This window comes from Mastigoproctus giganteus, chromosome 3, assembly GCF_048544385.1.
Source record: "Mastigoproctus giganteus isolate SK-2022 chromosome 3, ASM4854438v1, whole genome shotgun sequence".
In the NCBI taxonomy this organism is placed as follows: Eukaryota; Metazoa; Arthropoda; class Arachnida; order Uropygi; family Thelyphonidae; genus Mastigoproctus; species Mastigoproctus giganteus.
In genome coordinates, this window is record NC_143577.1 from 35,696,536 (window position 1) to 35,716,544 (window position 20,009).

The following is a 20,009-nucleotide window of genomic DNA, read 5'->3' on the forward strand; positions in this document are numbered from 1 at the left end:
GCATTACTCCAAATGAACAGTCAGGTCCCCTCAAAAACCAAACCCTATGCTGAATACTTTTTGAGCATAAAATAACGTTGTTGCTACACAGTACTTAAAATTACTAATAATATAAAGTAATTCCCAAACTAGTTAAGCCATTTAAAAAAAAAAAAAAAAAAGGTAAAAAAATAAATTTTATTTAAAACTGAACTACATGTTTCAAACACCAGAGTAAATAAATATATAGTAAAACATCAAGGAATGAAAATATAAGAACAAAATCAATAAAATCTTGGAAAATAATTAAAATAAATATTTTATCAAGATTAAATATTATTTATAAAATATTTAGTTTTTAAAATGGAAACATTGGGCAGAATATAAAGTGGAATTCCTCATAAAATGCTTCAATTATAATTGGATTATCACAGCCGTGTTGCCAATGGAGACTCCAAACTGCAATTTGATTCACTGCCCACAGTACCACTACCGTTACGAACTTCATTTGATGATGAAATTTCCTGAAGACTAGGGTTAACTTCATAACGTTCACCATACCGCAAATGAGAACTTGGAAGGCTTCTGACTGCCATATCCAGTGTACTGTTACAAGAAAAACTTGACTCGTTTGTTGCTTGAAAAGTTGGGTTACTTGTGGATGGACTTGAAGACTTTCTTCGTCTAACCATTAACAGCTTAACATGTGGATTATTGGTCCTCCAATGAATCCAGCTCTTATAATAATATCTGCAAGTATATAAAATAGAAACAGGTATACAAACTATTCAATGACTGTTTTCACCATTACCACCACTGTAGATTTTGTTCACAGATTAGTAACATTCTGTTAAGAATTAGTCAACAATAGTTGATTGTACACTAAGCAATCGAATAATTTACCTAAATACTAAAGTAAAACACAATAATCCCCACTGAAACCGCAGGTTGAAATTGGGTTGACACTGTTTTAGATTTGTATATCAAAATTTCCAATCAGCGGTTTTATTCTTTTTTATTTATTATTTTTGCAATGCGTACGCGGTTCAGTTAGTTGTGGCTGATTGCAAAGTACAGTACTACTGAACATTGGTACTGGCACAGTATTTATCAACATCTGGCAAGCTCGTTGGACCACGTTAGTGAAGAATCACACACAAGTTTATCGATTATGTACAGTTTGCTTCTGATCGGCGAATTTCATCTTGGTTCTCTCCAAATATCTACACGTCTTTCCTCATCACTGGGCACGGTTCCATCAAATCGAAACTTGTTCAGTTGGGTTTAGAAAATAATGACACTTGCCTTTGTCAGCAGCGAGAGGACTGGGCGCACGTTGTCTTCCACTGCCCTTAGACAACTTCCACGACGAGTTGACGCATCATTATGAATGGATGCTTTCTTCTCGCATCCTGCTTGCCTTTCAGGATTATCCTTAGTAGTTCTGAAATTCAAGAAGTACCCTCAGTCTCTCACTCTCTCTCTCTCAACGATGCAAGAAAGCAAGCTTATGCAGCATCAGCCAAAAAAAAAAAAAAAAAACACCCCTTTCATTTTACTCATATATTCACTCCAAATGCTTATCCAACTTACCTTAAATTTATTTAAGCTATCAACTTCCACAACAAGAGATGGAAGTCTGTTCCAGCAATCAACCACCCGCTGGTTAAAGGCAAATTTCTGCACATTTATTCTACAACTGTCTTTCATCAATTTGAATCTACGCTCCCCTCAGGTTCTTAATCTGAGCAAGAGAAAGAATCCCATCAGCATTGAGCTTGCTCAACTCGTTCAAGGCCTTATACACCTCATCAGATCACCTCGCATGTGGCTAGTCTCCAGGCGCTGCAATTTGCAGAACTTAAGCATATCTTGGTAAGAGGACCCCCTTTGTTCCCCTCACCAATCTTGTTGCCATTCTTTGTACTCGTTCTAGCAACTCTATATCCTTCCTAAAATGAGGCCTCCACACCTGTATACAGTATTCAAGGAGTGGCCTGCCTGTTGCTTTGTATAGACTGCCTTGTACTTCTAGTATGGGCAACTAGAGAAATCTGCTGGTCCCCACCGATTTAAAAAATATATCTATATAAAAATTGTAATATCAAAAATAACTAAAATTAAAATAAAACTACAAATTATTAAAAACAACAACTATGGGTGAAAAGAGAAAAAATTTAAAACCCAAACTAAGGGTGAAGAGAAAAAAAAACAAAAAAATCCCCCCAAACTATGGGTAGGAGAATGAGTAAAAAAAAAAAAAAAAAAAAAAAAAAGACATTACTGAATGGCTTTTAGCAATTTTCTTTTTCTAAAGACACTAAGACAAATGTTGAAAGGCATTAAATCTATCTCTATCTGAGACAAACAAGTGTAATTCATTAACATTACTTATTAAAACTGTTTGAAACAACAGAGATCTTTCTTCAGTATACAGATTACAATCTAATAATACAAGTTTCCAATCTTCTTCAATCCCACAAATACAAAAACTATCTGTCCCATACTCAACTGAAACAATTTTGCCTTTAATGATCCATGCCCTGTCAATATAAAAGAAGCCGTCATAGCTGGGAAAAACCAATCTAATTTTTTGTTTAATGACAAATAGCGAACATGGCAAAAAGTATTTGGTGACTAGACCAAATACTTTTTGCCATGTATTTGGTACTGTCGTTCCACCTACATTGCCATATATTATATAATCCATTTAAAATTCTTTTTGTCTCATTCATATTAACAGATGTATTAAAAGTTATTCCCATAAATCTAACTTCCATACCCTTCTTTAAATGATACACCATCCCTCTATATATCACATGCAAATCCAGGGGTAACACCCCATCTATCACCTGAAGGGCATTTGTTGAAGCCGTCCTACATACTTGATTAATTGCTAATAACATCATCCTCTGTATGGAATTTAATTTATTTTTTTATTCTAATAATATTTGCCTCCTATACCAAATACCAGCAGCATATGAAACAATTGGCAGGAAAACAGCCTTATAATACAATCTAAGGGTTTTTTTTTTTTTTTTTTATTTAACCCCCATTCCGTTCTGGTTATCCTAATTATAGCAGCACTAAAAGTTCTTACTTTATTCGCTAAATTTTCTACATGTTCTGTAAAACTTAACTTATCATCTATAGTTATTCCTAAATACTTATTGGTTTTAACATACGCTATTTGTTTATTATGTATACGTGCAGCAGGTGGACGATCATAATTGAAAGCCCCTTTAAAAACATCAGTTTTTAAAGTTTTTATTATAGAGATATTCAACTTATGTAATGTAACCCATTGGATCAGATCCTCCAATATTTTCTTAATCCTTTTCTCCAAGACCAATCTTGAAGACCCCGGAACACAAATTACCAAAATCATCTGCGTATGCTATATAATGTCAGTGTTCAAGACTCCGAGAGAACCACTGATCTAATACAAGATTCCAACACACAGGCCCCAGTACGGAGCCTTGGGGGACATCCGCGGTATACCAGTGTGTCCTAAACTAAATGACGTGCCCTTACTGATATTTTCCTATTTGTAAAATAATTTCTTATTACTTTGTATAATTGATATGAACAACTCATCTTTACTAACACATTTAATACACTCTCCCACCACAGTGAATCAAACGCCCCCTCTAAGTCTATGAACACTGCCATAACATATTTATCAGTAGCAGTATCACAATAATGAACTAAGTCATATATAGCGTCTTCAGCAGATTTTCCCTGTTTAAATCCATACTGATTTGTTTCAACTGTACAATTACCTTTTAATAATTCATCTAATCTTATGGCTAAAAGTCTCTCATATATCTTCCCTATGTTGGCCAATAAAGATATTGGCTGGTATGCTTTTGGCTCCGAAGGATTCTTCCCTAGTTTCAGGATCATCTTCAAAAAGGCATTTGTTAAACATATTTAACAATATGTTCAGGATAAATTTCAAACATCTTAACTATTACTGTATTTTCTACTAAATCCCAACCAGGACATTTATTTAACCTAACTTGTTTCATAACTGATTGTAACTCAATCATATTAAATAACTTAGTTTCAATGGAGACATTATATAAACTGTTTTCCATTCTTATTCTAAGCTGATCAGCAGTGTCTTGTCCGATATCATCACACTTATAAAGGCTGTTCACTATTGCAGCAACTTAAGAAAACCAATCTAATGTAGGTTCATGTAACATATCTTCTACACTGTAAAATATATCTCCTAGGGAAACTTTATTGCGAGACATTTTGTACAATAAACCCCACGGCTCCATATTTCCTGTTTCTTTTACAAAATTCTGCCATGATTGGGTCTTATGCTGCCTAATTGCTTTACAGTATAATTTCTTTTTATTTTTGTAATTGGGTTTAAACCATTCGACCTCCTGAGCTGGCAACGATCGTCTTCTTTGATAATCTCTTCTTGCAGAATTAACTTGTCTATGAAGAGACGCTAATTCCCCAGACCACCAAGGAACTATGTTCTTTCCCATTTTTTCCACATACATATATAAGATGTTACTCTATACGAAGCATTCTGAATATATGAAGAACAAAGGTGGCACATACAAAGATTTCCATTTGGCCAAACTACCATTCTATAAACAATACGATGATAACTGGTGGAGTTCAACTCTGTTCCAGGCTCTACCGCTGCACTGAATAGTTGCATGTATACACGCATACATGTTTTTTTTTTAGTCTTTTGAGTGTTTTATTGTTGTTTATGGTTTTGTATGAGATGGTCTATAATCAGAAGCAGTTTATACAATCATCTGCAGAACCAGATGATTGTATAAGGGGGAAAAAAAAAAAGTGTTTGTATACACGTATATATGTTAATAAAAAATTGAAATGAATGAATTTACTCTTTGGTAATTACCAATTGTATCACACTGCAGTGACTCACCTTATAGTTAAGCCGGTCCACGCAAAGTAAATGACCACCAGAAAGGCTGCTAATGCTATCAGGCATCCCATTTCCAAGTGATTCTTCCAAGTGGCTTGTCGTTGTGCGCCATCTAAGCACAGAAAAGTACTTATAAATGCTAATGGAGTCAATAACAAAAAACACAGGCCATCTCCTATTAAGCTTCTATGATAGGTTGCGTTTGAGGCATATCGAATCCACTGCAACAGAAGAAATTAATGATTAATATTTTCAGAACATACAATTACAAATTAATTGCCATTATATGCATCTAAAATACAGCTTATGTTTTCCATATATGGTTTAAGTTTTTAAACTCGCTTATGGGTTTACAAGTTCAACGAATTAAGGCAAAAATAATCTTACGGGAGCTCTCTCTGTATATATTAGAATTTTCTTTGGGCACAATTCACAGGGAGGCTTTGGTGTGGCTTATGGATGCAAGTTGGTAATAGCTCAGAAAGCTTATCAGTTGCTGACTAATCAGGAACGGGACAGACAATGAAAAGTAATGTTATGCTGTCAATTCGAATACCTGATATCTGACTTTCTGGCCTACCACCACAATTATGTTGTGTTCTCAATAGAAAAGTTTTTTTGTACGCCTGGCTTTTGCTATGACCATCAACAAATGTCAGAGGTAAATTTTCAATCGTGTTGGTTTTTGCATAGCTCAGAATAAGCTGATCGCAAAGTACAGTCAGTAATATATGACTCTATTTGACATAAAGCTATGATCATCGTAAAAATTCAAATTACAGGGCCGCATATCATGGAGACCAATACGATTCCCAATACTTTTCAGTAATGTATCCACAGGGCAAGAAATAGTTTAATATAAAACTTTTACTTTTTAAATTGATATTTCAATTGTTTCGATCAAACCCTGACAAAAAAAAAAATTTCTCTGTAAATTATTGCATAAAAAACTAAATACATTTATGTTTTGTTTTAAATTCATTTACTGTTTTTTTTTTTTGGCAAGTGTAGCAGGCTTAACAGGGGTGGAATAGGGTACAGTAAGTTGGCACAATAGCACATAACAAAAAATTCTTGCCACTTTTAGAAGTACTGTATCGCTGAAAGCCTTCAAACCTTCGGCTAGTTGAATTCAACTGTCGCATTCTGTTGATAGTTAAAATATCGTCAAATCTTGGTTCTTCCAGCTTCAATTTCGGCTTGAGGCCGATTTAAAAATCACACAGAACAAGGTAATGTAAACATGGAGGACGAAATACTAAAGGAAATACGTTTTGGAATGAAAGATATTTGAATGGAGAGGGTGTTTTGTGGGGCAGGAGAAGTGGCAACGATCCACTAATTTTAAACAGCTGGAGGTATTTTCTTTTACCCCCTCTATCGAATCAGAAACTCTTTGCAATTGTCCTGGTTTACTGTCTGACCATTTCGAAGAAATTGATAATGAACAATACCTTGTGTTTCACTGTTTTAAAATTTGATCGAACCCATTTGAATTCTAAATGAATGTCACCCAACCCAGAGTTGGGTGACATTCATTTAGAATTCAAATTTTTTACTTTTACTGGAATTTTGATTCAAGGTCATAGCCATACATCATCATGTTTCTTTAGTTACATTGCAGTTGATGATAAGTTCCATTTCCCCCCCCCCTTCTTAGCCCTCACAATTCTTGACAGGGAACCTTTTGGTCATGATTCAACAATCGTGGGACAAATTTTGCTGACTAGAAGCATACGGTTTTCCCTCAAAATCGCTTAGCATGGTCCAAAAGAGATTCATCAGCAATTTCTCGGATCGTTAATCGCCTATCAGAAAATTTTTTTGCGCACGTTAATCAACCATTTCATCATTGTTTGAACTTGGACTTCGACCAATGACCTGAACGTAAGTTCTCAGTCATTTTGGAATCGTTATATCCACTAATAAATTACAGCCTTACTTAAACAAGCATCATAAAATGTGGTTCTCAACATTCGGAGGATTTCTACTTCGCTATTTTCATTTTTCACACAAAACGTGATACACACGCAACCCTCCCCCCTTTACCATCCATTATGATTAGGTGAAAACATCCATAATAAATTAAATTAAATTAAATTAGTGAAAACTTATCAGAATGGTCTACTCATGGTGATAGAATTATACTCTAACATCTATTAGTACGATATTTAGTTCACTGTTACAAAAAAAAAAAAAAAAGATTAAATCTACTTTTCTGCAGGAATAAGTCCTCACCTCAGAAAACGGGGGATAAGACAATCGTACACGAAAAGTGTAACCACAAATCTCGCACTTATTCATATGAGCTGTACTCAACCATCTCTCCATACAAGATACATGCACAAGACCCAAGCTACCTAAAAGTAGGGGAAACAAAATCAGTTAATTATTTATTTTTAATTAATATTGCTTTTTTGAATTACTTCAAGCTAGAGTAAGCGAAGGTACAGTGATTTCTTATAGCAATATAAGATTAACCACCCCTTAAAATGAATATCATACTGTACATTCACTCACCTACTTGTATCTCCACATTGAATAATATCATAAAGTTGAAATTAAGTTAATTTAAAATCATTAATCCGATTTGTTAATAAGTACCAACAATTAATTAATGTAAATGTTGTAGGGTTATTTTTATTGTTTAACTAAAAAATAACAAGTAAATTTAGGACAAGGCCTCATGCTACGAAGGTTATAAAATATTATTGTACATGTAGGACGTGGCAATAAGCAAACTAGGTTTGTTACTTACCATCTCGCACTGCGGAGATCACTTCCTCTACGAGTTGCCTTGGTATTGCCCTACCCTAAATAAAAAGCACAGCTCCAATGGAGAAGTATAATGCTATTTATTATAATAAATAGCCACTGCTCAGATCGGCGGTTTCACTCTTCTTGGGGTTTCATCGGTGGGCAGACAGATACTGACACATTTTCCCTCCTAAATTACTTGAATTTACCTACTGCATCATATTGTGTCTGAGATACTACACAGTGGTATCGTCACCGTCCTGCTCACACCGGGTAGAAAAGGCTTGGGTTCAAATCCCGTCAATGACGCGAGGAACTTTAATAGGCATTTTTCACTCCGTGGCAGAGTTAGTCGGTCTCAGGCGTAGATAGCATGGTTTTTTTCACTCAAAAACTGGGGGATTTTTTCGTCCAGCAAAACCGAAAAATCGACCAGAGAACACACGCAATTTACAGACATATAAAAAGGGTTTTTTTTTTTTTTTTCATATTGTGGATATATTTTCGTCAATGGTTGTTCAGCTCTTAACAAGACCTACTTGCCTATATGGTCTAAGTGACGTTGTAAACAACAGGTCTGAAGGGCTGCTGAACTGATGGTTCAGCAGCACCTTGAGGATAACTTTTCTGGGAAACGAGAAGAAACTTGGATGAGAAGCAGTTTCCTTTTCGGTTGTAATACTTTGTGGAGTGTAAAAAGAGCTTCTGCATTGGTGTCAAACACCGCCTTCAGATCAATGTACACCATGGCTAATTCGACTTTGCAATCAAAGGTCTTCATGGTACGATTTTTGATAGAGGTTAATTACAGTGGACCTGTTAGCTATAGCAAAGTTAAGGGTTACCTTTAAAACCAACCGTGCACAGAGGCTTCCTGAATACCATTGCACGGTACTGAGTATATAAAATGTGCATAAATTATCACCATAACTAAGCATTCAAGGTCAACAGGTGACAAACCAACTACCGACGACCAGCCAAGGCAAGCCGACAGGTCGACAAAAGGCCCATCTACCGGAACCGGCAGCGAATGTAGTCATGGTCTTAATAGGCACTATGATAGCCATGTCGGGGGAAACATCAACCACATCAGGTAGAGTGGAATCACTCTGAATAACGCACATGTAGACTGTGTGTGTGGCAAACTTCCTGAAGTCATAAGCAATATTTGGGTGGGCAGGAATCTCAAAGAGATGGCATGCCTATTAGTATTTGGTACCAAAGAAAAAAGCGATCTCAGATGACTGTCCAGATACATATGGAATACATGTTCTCCACAAGTAGATATCCCACATGCAAGGTTTTGCGATTATGCCAGTTAGTATCTTAACCGAGAAGACTAATCTTTTCTTTGGATGTTTCTGAAAGTCAGGTAACACCCAGACTATGAGCAAGCTATTGGGAGATGGTAAAATGTCCATACCTCCCATTTCAAAAGCCAACATTCAGCAGTGAAGACCGTTTTAAATGTAGTGAAGGCAGCAGAACCCAAATCTCTGAGTCACAGAGAACCGATGAGAAGTTGTTGTTGAAGAAGCATTTATATGCAAGAGAAGAGCATCTTAAGTGGAGTTGCATTTTTTTTTTCCCAGCGAGACGAGCACAGTTTATAAGTTGTTTGACATGTTAATGAAACGACAGCTTGGAGTCGAAACAATTCCAGGGTCACACATGAAACGTTCTTTATGGAGTTTCCAAATATTGAAGAGATGAAGTTCAATGGGGTATGGTTAAATGACAATATTATGTTTGAAAATTTTTTTTTTGGATTTTGAATAGGTTGAAAGGACGCAGATATTTCACAATACGAGCTAACTTCTGGTTGATAAGCTTTTTGGGCATTCAGAGGATCATCCTCATGATCAAATCTCGTAACTTTGCATCGTCAACATAAGTGTTTATGTCACATCTGTTGATGACGAAAGGAACAAACAGGCCCACGAAAAGAAAACTTGAGGAATTCCCGCAGTTATTGATCTCAATTTCCTGGAGAATATTGGTTCTCTTATGTGGGATAATTTAGTAGTCAGAAGGGTTGACGCGTATTTAGAAACGGACCTCGAAGAGGTACCCAAGGCAAGTACAACAGATCAAGGACAACTTAATTTTCAAAAGCTTGTAGAATTTGTGAAGTGGCAGATGACAGATTCGTGACATTCGACTTGACACGAATAGTATAGTCGATCTAAGGTGACTGATTCTGCAGGGTTTGATGTAATATCAGAAGAATGATGACTTTTCTGTAGTAGACTGAGGAGACCGGGTGCACAGCAAATTGGTCTAAAGTCGCTAATATGTGAGCAAGAGTCGTTTTTAGGAGGACACCTGATAGTATAAAAATTTCGAGGTGCAGAGAAGCAATCGTACTGTACTGTGTAACGCTAGGCAGTGCCAGTGTTCACCCACCAAATTGCCAGAGCGAAGTAATGTCCTTCCAGAAATATATCACCTGTTCTCGTAGCTCTTCAACGGCTACACCATCAAAGAACAATTTGCGTAATTCTTTTACAGCGCCATTTCTCCTTTATGGGACTGAGGTTTCTTTCTTTTTTTTTTTCCCCTCTTCATTCCTTTTTTTGCATTGCCTGGTTATTGTATATTTCAAATTTCAGCTGGGAAATTAGCAGTTTCCTGTCCGCTGGCCTTCCAAGTAACGCTTTTTATTTAAAAATCATCCTGTCTATCCTGTCTGCTTATTTACTCAATGGTTTAAGTTATCAAAAATTTTAATTATAACGCTTTAACTATACGAATTTCTAGTAATTTGGTTAACAAGACAGAAATACAGTACTGTAGAAATAATTAACAGTAGAACAACATTGCACAACCACAGATATTATTTTTTTTTCTCAAAGGAAAAATATTTTACCAGAGCAACGACATGGCGACACCAGGTCTTCCATTTCCTCTCCTTCGTGGCATATTCGACAAAATGGTCCACTGCTACCACTGAGCGTCCGAATGGTATACGATCTTGAACTGGGACACGATTTTCTAGAACTTTGACTAGTTTTAGACGATGAATTAAAATTATACACAAATAAACGACCTATATTTATGCTGGTGGCAGAACGTGGCAAAAGAGGAGTGACAGGTGAAGAATTTGGTGTCGAGGACGACATGCCTTCTGGAATTGATGGCTCCATGGGTTCTTCGCCCCTTTGTTGGTAGAATTTGGGGGCCGGAATTACTTCGTTTTCGTTTGTATCCATCTGAAAAAAATAAGTGAATTGCGTTTTTAGAGCTTAAAGTCTGTTAAATAAATTTTAATTAATATATTTTTAAACATTAGATATTGAAGATTAGAGTGACAAAGGAAGGACATTAATGAAGTGATTTGTTGCTCTTAAAAACGAGACCACTACACGAATATAAGCTGCTTTTCTAATAACGGAACCATATGGTTCCGTTATGATAGCAACCTAAAGATAAGGCTCTGTTACATCGAAGCAGATCAAAGTTTGAAAATGTCAACACGAAGTAACATTAATGCAAATTTGTTTTATCATGGACCAGAGGCTAAAAGGAGGTAGTTTAAGTAAACAATCGAGTACTACTACAGTAAGTATAGGTGTAACCGAATTGTAAGTGAATCTCAACGTTTTACTTTTCCATCCAGTATCAGCAGTCCTAGAACTTCAGAAAATAGTATAAAATGGAAGTAAAATGATTCATATTTGTCTGTGGGGTTTATATATACAGGTGATGAACTTTCCCTTGATTCCCTATGCTTCTTGTGCGATTGTATCATCAAACGATTGTATGTTACCTGCCAAACTTTCTAGACATCGTGATACTAATCACCCTGAATATAAGGACAAAGATGGTTTTTTCGAGCGCAAGCTTGAGGCATTACCAAACTGTCATATCCTTATGGCGAAAAGTTCACAAACTGATAATGAAAACGCTACAGGATAAGTTATCGTCTTGCATTTGCAGGAAAAACTCATACAATTATAGAAACCCTAATTAAAGCCATGTGCGGCAATGGCAAGGTTTATGTTTGGTGACGAAAGAGAATCTTGAAACAGTTCAGTGTCCTAATAATGTCGCATTCAAAATCTGCCAGCAGATATAGAAAAACAATTGGTATCGCGACTTAAATCGAGCTTTGCTTTTTCGTTGCAACTTGAAGAATCAACAGACGTCGCAAAACTAACAGTTTTAGTTATATGTTACTTGTTCCAGAACAAAATCGAGGAAGAAAGAAAATAACTGAAATTGTAAATAAAATGGAGTGCGTCCCCGAATGGTAAAGGAAGAAATGGGCTCAGTAACTCCTTTGAAAAGGTTCTTTGACTACAAAGAAGGCTAATGCTATTATAGAATCATCAATCATTATCAATGCGTACTATTCTTCGTGAACCAAATGTTACTAGTGAAATCCTCAGGGTTCACTGCTGGGTCCATCGTTGTTTTCAATATTTATTAATAATATTGATGAAGGTTCAGGCTTCATGTCTAAGTTTGTATCATCTGCAAAGGTTGGCAGGGTGGTTAATGACTGATCAGGGTGAGCTACTGTAACCAGATCTGGGAAAATTAGGTCGATGGGCTGGGAAAGATACAATATATGGGTAGTAGTAATGCCAGAGTAACTTATTAACGTGTGGGAGTACATTAGGGTAGCGAAAAATGAAAAAGACCTTGTTGGAGTTGTGCAGTCAGATATATTCTCTAAATAGCGCAGACAGGCTGCCAGAACAACTCATGGGGTTTTGTCAATTATATACAGAAACATTTCTAGCAGGGATAAGGAGGTGATTATCCTTTGGTACAAGGCAATGGTTAGGCCACATTTTGAGTACTGTATACATGTCCGGAGGCCTCACTTTAGGAAGGATGTAGATCTGCTGTAATGGTCGCAGAGAAAGGCAACCTTTGTTACCTTAACCCGACTTCTTCCTGGAGAAGCGACTGGCAGGTGAGGACCGTGCAAGATTCCGCGCAGGCGTCTCCCCACCACCGCCGCTGGCTCTCTGAGTACCTCCTTGCCGGGACAACTCTACCTTTGAAAATTGTTAAAAAAATACTTCTCGTCGCAAAATTTATGACTTTTATAGAATTATTAACTAACTATTTAGCAAACTTTTTGTCACTAAAAGGAGAGTTACAAAGAAGTGCGCTATCGAAGTGCAATAAAAAATTGTTTTTTTTTTATTTTAACACAAAAAGTAAACGATAGATTTCAATCGGAATATTTTTCCCTTGATAAGCATCGAATAACGCAAAGAAAATTCATATATTAAAATTATCGGACCCCAGGGTTTCCCCCCATAGCCGCTTGTAAACGTCTTGTGGTGACTCCAACACAAATGCCGGCCATGCAAGGCGGCCAGGATCAACTTACATCTTGCCACACAGAGGTCAAGGCTCTAAGTGCAATTGAGAAGAAATAGAAAGGGTATATATACAAGTTAGGTAAAGTATGGGTAATAGATGGGATTGGGTAAATAGAGTAGAAAACAGAGGGTTCACAGAGGGACCCCTTCATGAAATAGAAATTAGTAGAATGAAAAGGGAAAAGTAGCAGCATAGAAAAGTGAAAGTTGTCTTCCTGTCGCTTCTTCAAATTGTGAAGAAATTTGAATTGTTTACAGCGTATATTTACATCATATAAAACAGCAAAAATCAAAGAGAGGTGGTCGACTGTCAACTGTCACCTCCACGAACTCTGAAGAAATGAAGTAATGTACAGCATATAAAAGCAGGAGTCATCTTCCAAACATATCTTCAAACCTTGAAGAGATGCAATTATTTACAACATGAAAAGTTGTAACTATTTACATCATATGGAAACAGTATATATGACATCGGGAGGTGGTTTCCAGACACATCTTCAAGCTTTAAAGAAAAGCAATAATTTACAACATACAGCATATTACAGCTTATGTAGCATTTACCATTACATAGTAATTCCCAGTAACAAACAAGACATCAAACTGACACCATAAGACTGTACAAAAATGACAAGTTAAATAGACAATTCAGTTACATCAATAAACTTGAGATGTAAGTAATTAACATATAGCAGTTAACTGAAGTAACAAAAAAAAAAGCTAGAGGTTTAGCTAACACCTGAACAACTGCTGCCTGATGCCCGTGGAGCCGGGCATCACCTACTATCTGCACCTCAGTAGTGCGCTAAAATCCCGCATCCACTGGATGGTAGTGAAATACCAGTGGATGCCAGCAATCCCGTACTCAGGATGCAAGGGTCCTGAGTACCAGCAGAAGGAAAAATAAAATAATAAATAAATAAAATAAATACATACAATAATAATAAAAAAACACAAAAAACGCCAGTGGTTGGCATCTCTGAACAACCTCAGAGATCAAAAGAATAAGTCCAGGATGACTGATAGGTGACACAGGGAACAGCTCAGCAAGAGCTTGTTGAATTATCCAGCGTGGTGAAGCATTTGCATTCTTCTGCTGAAGACGACGTTGGTGAATATTTGAGGGTTTGAAAGTTAGTCTCATTTTCAATTAAGAAGCCGGTGATTAGAGAACCCAGGGCATGCCACGAAAACAGTCCCTAACATAACCCCACCACCTCCATTTTGCCGTAAATCGACAGCGCATCCAGGCGCCATGGTCTCATGTTGCTTTATCTAAATGCGGATAAACCCAGCAGCATGATAGTGGACATAGTTTACTTGTCAGGCAGTGCTAATGGTTTCTCACAAAACAGCACTTAGTGGCACTGTGAAGATGAAATTCTGCAAAGAGACTGAACGTGAGTTATGATGGGTACTGTAAATTGTTTATCTGGCCTCTTAGTTACTGGAAGGTGCAATCACCAAGGGAGTCACCTCCCAGCATCCGTTCATGGCACGAGGATGCCTGGCCAGGAGTGGATAAGAACGTCTGAAGAGACTGGTCCCTGGAAGAGCCAGGGGGAGAAGCCCAAATGAAGAGAAAAATGGAGATGGTGGAAGAAGGGGGAATCAAAGGTGAAAGTGAAAGGGGGACACCAAGAGATGTCCCTGAGGCGAGTAGGAACTAGGAAAACCTTTAGTAGGTGGATTTCCCTAAAGAAGGGCAAGGCGAAGTAAGAGAGTAAAAGTGACTAAGCGTGAATAGATACTTCTAAGGAATATTTCTGAGGCAGCAGCATGCTGGAGAGCAAAAGCTATTTCACTAACATGTGGTTTTCCTCGACTAAAGAGACAAAGTCAGTGAAGGTTCATCCATGAGGGAGTCTAGTCCAAGGTGGTGGTGGTGAGAGGAGAGTAGTCTGTTAGGGGTACCAGACCAGTAAATCCAACCCCAAAGGTATGCGTTAGTCTCTCTGTTCAAAGAGTTTTCACACTGCGGAAACAAGCGATGGTATATAATCCTGCCTGGCATTCCAAGCCAGCAAGTAGCTATCATACTCCAAATGGGGTTAGCTGTGGTGGAAGTCATCAACTTGGCAGGTTTTCATGTTTTCTTACAGGATCTTATGTAACTGTTCCAAGAACCACTTCAGGAGTGACAAGAATTAACTGGCATCTCCAGTCTAGTAGCACAGTTTAGACATCGGACTTTCTACAGGACTCTCCTATTCAGTGGACAACTGAAGAATTAACGGAGTTAGGGGGAGTGTCCCTGTGCTGCTTGACAGAATACAAGACGAAAGTCTGTGGCTATTGAATTCGCTGTTCCTACTTGTATTGGGTGGTTATTAGCTGGGCCACTGTGCTTCGTTGCTGCAGTGTTACGAGACGAGATACACGATGCTCACCATGGGCGTCGACCACACGTTGTCTCTGGTGTGATCTTTGGCTGGTTGTTCGACCGCTATTCAGTCAATTAGCATTAGTAGAGGCATATGATGCAAGAAAGCAAGCTTATGCAGCATCAGCCAAAAAAAAAAAAAAACTTCCATTTCACCCCTCCATTCGTTCGAAACACCTGTCCAGCTGAGCCTTAAATTTATTTAGGCTATCAACTTCCACGACAAGGGATGGAAAATCTGCTCCACCAGCCAACTACCCGCTGGCTAAAGGCAAATTTCCGCACATCTATCCTACATCTGTCTTTCCTCAATCTGAATTCATGCCCTCTCAGGTGATTATTCTGAGAAAGAGGAAGAATCCCATCGGCACTGAGCATGCTCAAACCATTCAAGGCTTTATACACCTCTATCAGATCACCTCTCCGGTGCCTAGTCGCCAGACACTAATTTGCAAAATTTAAGCCTTTCTTCGTAAGAGCACTCCTTTGTTCCATTCACCAATCTTGTTGCCCTTCTGTGTACTCGTTCCAGCATCCCTACATCCTTCTTGAAATGAGGCCTCCAGACCTGTATACAGTACTCAAGGTGTGGCCTGACCATTGCCTTATATAAGGGAATAATCACCTCCTTATCCCTGCTAAAAACATTCCTGTATGTCATTGACAAGACGCCATGAGCTACTCTTGCAGCCCATCTGCACTGCTCAGAGAACTTCATATCTGCCTGCACAATTACCCCAGGTCCTTTTAATTCTCTATCACTGTAGTACAACAGAGTTGATACGTTGCTCTGGGGTTGCTGTTTCCCATATGTAGTACTTTACATTTGTCAATGTTAAACTTAATTTGCCACGTCTCAGCCCATCTGCTCAACCTTTCCAGATACTGTTGCAGCAGCATAGCGTCAGTAGTGTCCTTAACAACCCTGCTAAACTTTGTGTCGTCTGCAAACTTGGACATTAAGCTTGATACACCATCATCAATATCATTTATAAATACAGAAAACAAATTCAAATTTATTTACCAAACTCCTAGCATCGGTGTACACGCATGTATACATGTACCTGTTCCTATTCTTAGCTACCCTAACACAACCCATGTGTTTACTTGTACCGCAATGACTCCCAGCAGTCTCTGTAATATCCTGCATCTTGTTTTCCAGGCTGCTGCTCATTCCAATAGAAGCAGTGCAAGAATCACTTTCACCTCTGCCGGTGGCTACTGTTAATCTATTAGTCCTTGTATCCTCCCCCAAGCTATCAGTTTTCCGACCCGCCTAACACTGCCTCGATAGTATCAGCAAATATTCTTGCACCCCTTTCTATTTCAATCACTTGTGACGCCACAGACAGGAACACTTAACCATATTGACTGTTATCGAGATAGCTGCACGTCTTGCCCCACAATCATTCCAGGTTTGAAGAAAGAAAAATCTGGATGCTGACCCATTCTCCCTCGGAGAAATTCAAATTGATCGCCACGTGTGCGAATCTCAATCTTTTTGAGCTGTTCCCGACTTTGATCCATCACGCCGTCACAGACCAGCCCATTTCTACATAAGGGGGGGGGGTTCTAATGCAGAGACAACTAAGTTTATATTGTTGCTTATCCTTTTAAACCACGGATTTCTTCATGAACAGAAATATTCCATGGAGGAAAATTTGTCGGCAATTATGGCTTGGGGTTTACTTTTCGAGTTATCGAAATGTAAACTTTCGAAATAGTATTTTTTTTTTAAATAGCAAACTTGCTTCGTTTTATAATGAGACATTTAGAGAAATATAAATTTACAATACGGTACTAAACAAGCAACAATAAATGGTTGTTGTTGCTTAATCAAATCCTTCCATGTGCACATATAGCATCAATGAAGACAATATCGTATCATCATGCGGTTTCAGTTTACTGCGCGTTTAAATAAAATGTCGCAAAGTAAGTCCCAGAGCAAATGTAGGACTGCAGTAATTATTGTCTAATTTAGTGTAATACATCACTACGCGAGATGAAGATAAATATTTACTGAATGTACCAAAATCTCTAAGTAATAAATAAAAAAGGTATATTATATCCATCACGGCAGGATGCAGGGATTAATTATATTATTATATCAAACATATTAAAAATGCCTTGGTGCTAAATCTAATTTTATTTCCACAACACTTATTCCAAAATTCATTTGAAATACCAAAACTTTTATGACAATGTTAATGATTTTGCTGACAAAAAATACGAAGAAAGAATCATAGAAATCTGTTTCAAAATTAATGGGTAGACTTATTTTTGGGATAAAATCGTTCAATTCTATTTGAATTATTTCTTTGGGTGCCTGAAGTAACCAAAGGAAGGAGGGGTTGCTACTGTTCTTTCGTTTAGTGCAGCAAGTGGGCAGAACTTTTAGATTGCATGCTGTACTTCCTAGCTTACTTATTAGGAAGGGGTGTTGAGTGAGAGCATAGAGGAACCTCGGAATCGAATTCCTGAACCCATTTACTATATCCTAGCTCGGAGATACTAAAATGGTACTTAATTCCTCTTCCCGCCTATTCCTGCACTGAATTTAGCTACTTTAAAATCTCATATTCAGCGGCATATGCCAATTAAACTCGTTTAACATCAGTCAAATACTTTAAGGAAGTGGGGAGGGGAGAAGACTGATTAAAATCAATGAAACATTTCAGCTTACCCAGATTTGTGTTATAAATATGTAGAGATTTAAATTTTGATATAAAACAAATATTAAACAAATTTCGAAGTAGTTCAATATTCAAGTTCGGTAAGTAAACTAGCACGAAATTAATTCTACTATAGGCTGTTACAACGTCGATATTCTTCCCCCGTCCTCTCAATCCCCCTTGAAAAAAAAAAAAAAAAAAAAAAAAAAACTAAGAGATTTTTTTTTTTTTTTTTTTTTTAACTTATTTCAGAAATTAGTATTTGAAAACGTGGTTTCGAGTGAGTTCGTTAATGAAATTTAAATTTTAAAAACAAATAACATACTGACCGGAAGTCAATATATCAGTCAAGTCAATATAGTTTATTTGTCACATAACCACAAAGTGTAAAATTACCATAGCTAGTTTAAATATCTTATAATTCAGCGATTTTCCAAAATTTCATTTTTATCCGTTTCTAAAGCGTATGAATATCACTGGTTATGTTATGTATACCATAAAATAAAATAAAAAAAAAAAAAACAATCAATCAAATCAGTCTTACCTTTGCCTTAAAATAAAATTTTGGACTTAATAAGAACCAAAACTTCTTCCATTCATAATAGCACTATGGTAGATAACCATCTTATAAACCTGCGATAACTCGTTCTACCTGTTCAAATTTTGTTGAATAAAAACTCAGATGAAACTGTTAACACCATTGAGACGAATTCACAAAGCAATCTGGTTTTTCCGATAATTACGAGAGAGTATTTTCGAGATAAAGAGACAGGATATACCATTTCGCAATATTCAGGAAGCCAGTATGTTACACCACTAGATCTAGACACTGTTCTGTACAGCTGATTTTATTACAGATCGCTTAGTAATGGCACTACTAGTAAACAAATTCACATACCGGTACATTACTGAAAGTATTAGTGCGAGGAAATACTCAATATTTCAACTCTAGAATCATTCATTTTTGCATTTATTCAGTTTACTATTAGATGTATGAAAATAAAAATAAATAAAATGATGTCGGATATTCCAAAATGGATAAAGAACCTATTTAAATACATATCTCATATGCTATATAGGACATGTACTGTATGGCCTATGGAAAAAAAAAAAAAAAAAATACCGAGGCGAATATTTATTTTGGAATGGATGAAATAAAAATTTGATGGAAGAATAAAAAATGTAATGTTTATTTTTCAGTTTTATAAGGACCCTCGTAGGTATCAAGTGTATATAATCAATCAATTAGTGAGGGGGGAAAAAGGGTGCCGTGTTCCAACTGATCAACATCCTTCCTAAAATGAGGCTTCCAGACCTGTATGCAATGTTCTCAAGATAGCCTAATTATTGAGATCAGGATAATCACCTTCTTATTCTTGTGAGCAACATTCCTGCATAGCATTGACCCCATGAGCTGTCCTGACAGCTTCTGTGCACATTACTAAGAAAATTTCATGTCTAACTGCACTATTACCCCAGGTCTCTTTCGTTCTTCACTGTCCTTAGTGTTGTGCTACACAATGGTATGTTATTTGAGGATTACTGCAATCCATACGCAGTACTTTGATTTGCCAATGTTAAATTTCAGTTGTCAATTTTCAACCCTGGTGGGTAGTACAGTTGGTATTATCACTGTCCACAAATCGCATGGAACAGAAGCGAGTTCGAATCCCGTCAATGATGCATGGGAGTTTTATGAGCCTTTTTCACAACCTGGCTGGGTTAGTTGATCTTAAGAGAGGGGGCGGCATGGTTTTTTCTCTGGGAAACTAGAGTTTTTGTCCAGCAAACTGCAAATTGAGCACAGAACACACACAATTTACAGACATATGGCTCTGACATACAGACAGACCTCAGCTCATGTGCCTAATTTTTTTTTAGATATTGTTACAGTACCCTACCCTGATTATTGTTATTAACCACCCTGCCAACCTTTGTATAACCTGGAAACAGAC

The 20,009-nt window shown here is 37.2% G+C and overlaps 1 protein-coding gene across 1 annotated transcript; it reads right to left on the reverse strand.

Annotated features, from left to right (window-relative positions):
* Nucleotides 1-360: 360 nt before the first annotated feature.
* Nucleotides 361-18,760, reverse strand: LOC150087869 (E3 ubiquitin-protein ligase MARCHF2-like). Its single transcript, XM_090370480.1, has 5 exons — nt 18,599-18,760; nt 10,530-10,872; nt 7,142-7,263; nt 4,904-5,124; nt 361-729 (listed from the first exon to the last, which is right to left on the reverse strand). Exons 2-5 carry the CDS (start codon nt 10,870-10,872, stop codon nt 408-410), a joined length of 1,008 nt encoding a protein of 335 aa, XP_090226606.1. The 5' UTR covers nt 18,599-18,760; the 3' UTR covers nt 361-407.
* Between the last annotated feature and the right edge of the window lie 1,249 nt (nt 18,761-20,009).

Bases quoted from the DNA above. Each gene is read 5' to 3' on its own strand.
- LOC150087869 (XM_090370480.1), bottom strand. From the start codon at position 10,872: ATGGATACAAACGAAAACGAAGTAATTCCGGCCCCCAAATTCTACCAA. The intron at 5,125-7,141 runs GTGAGGACTTAT...CTTCTGTTGCAG, and splicing joins CTTATCCCCCGTTTTCTGAG to TGGATTCGATATGCCTCAAA. The intron at 730-4,903 runs GTGAGTCACTGC...ATATACTTGCAG, and splicing joins TGGACCGGCTTAACTATAAG to ATATTATTATAAGAGCTGGA.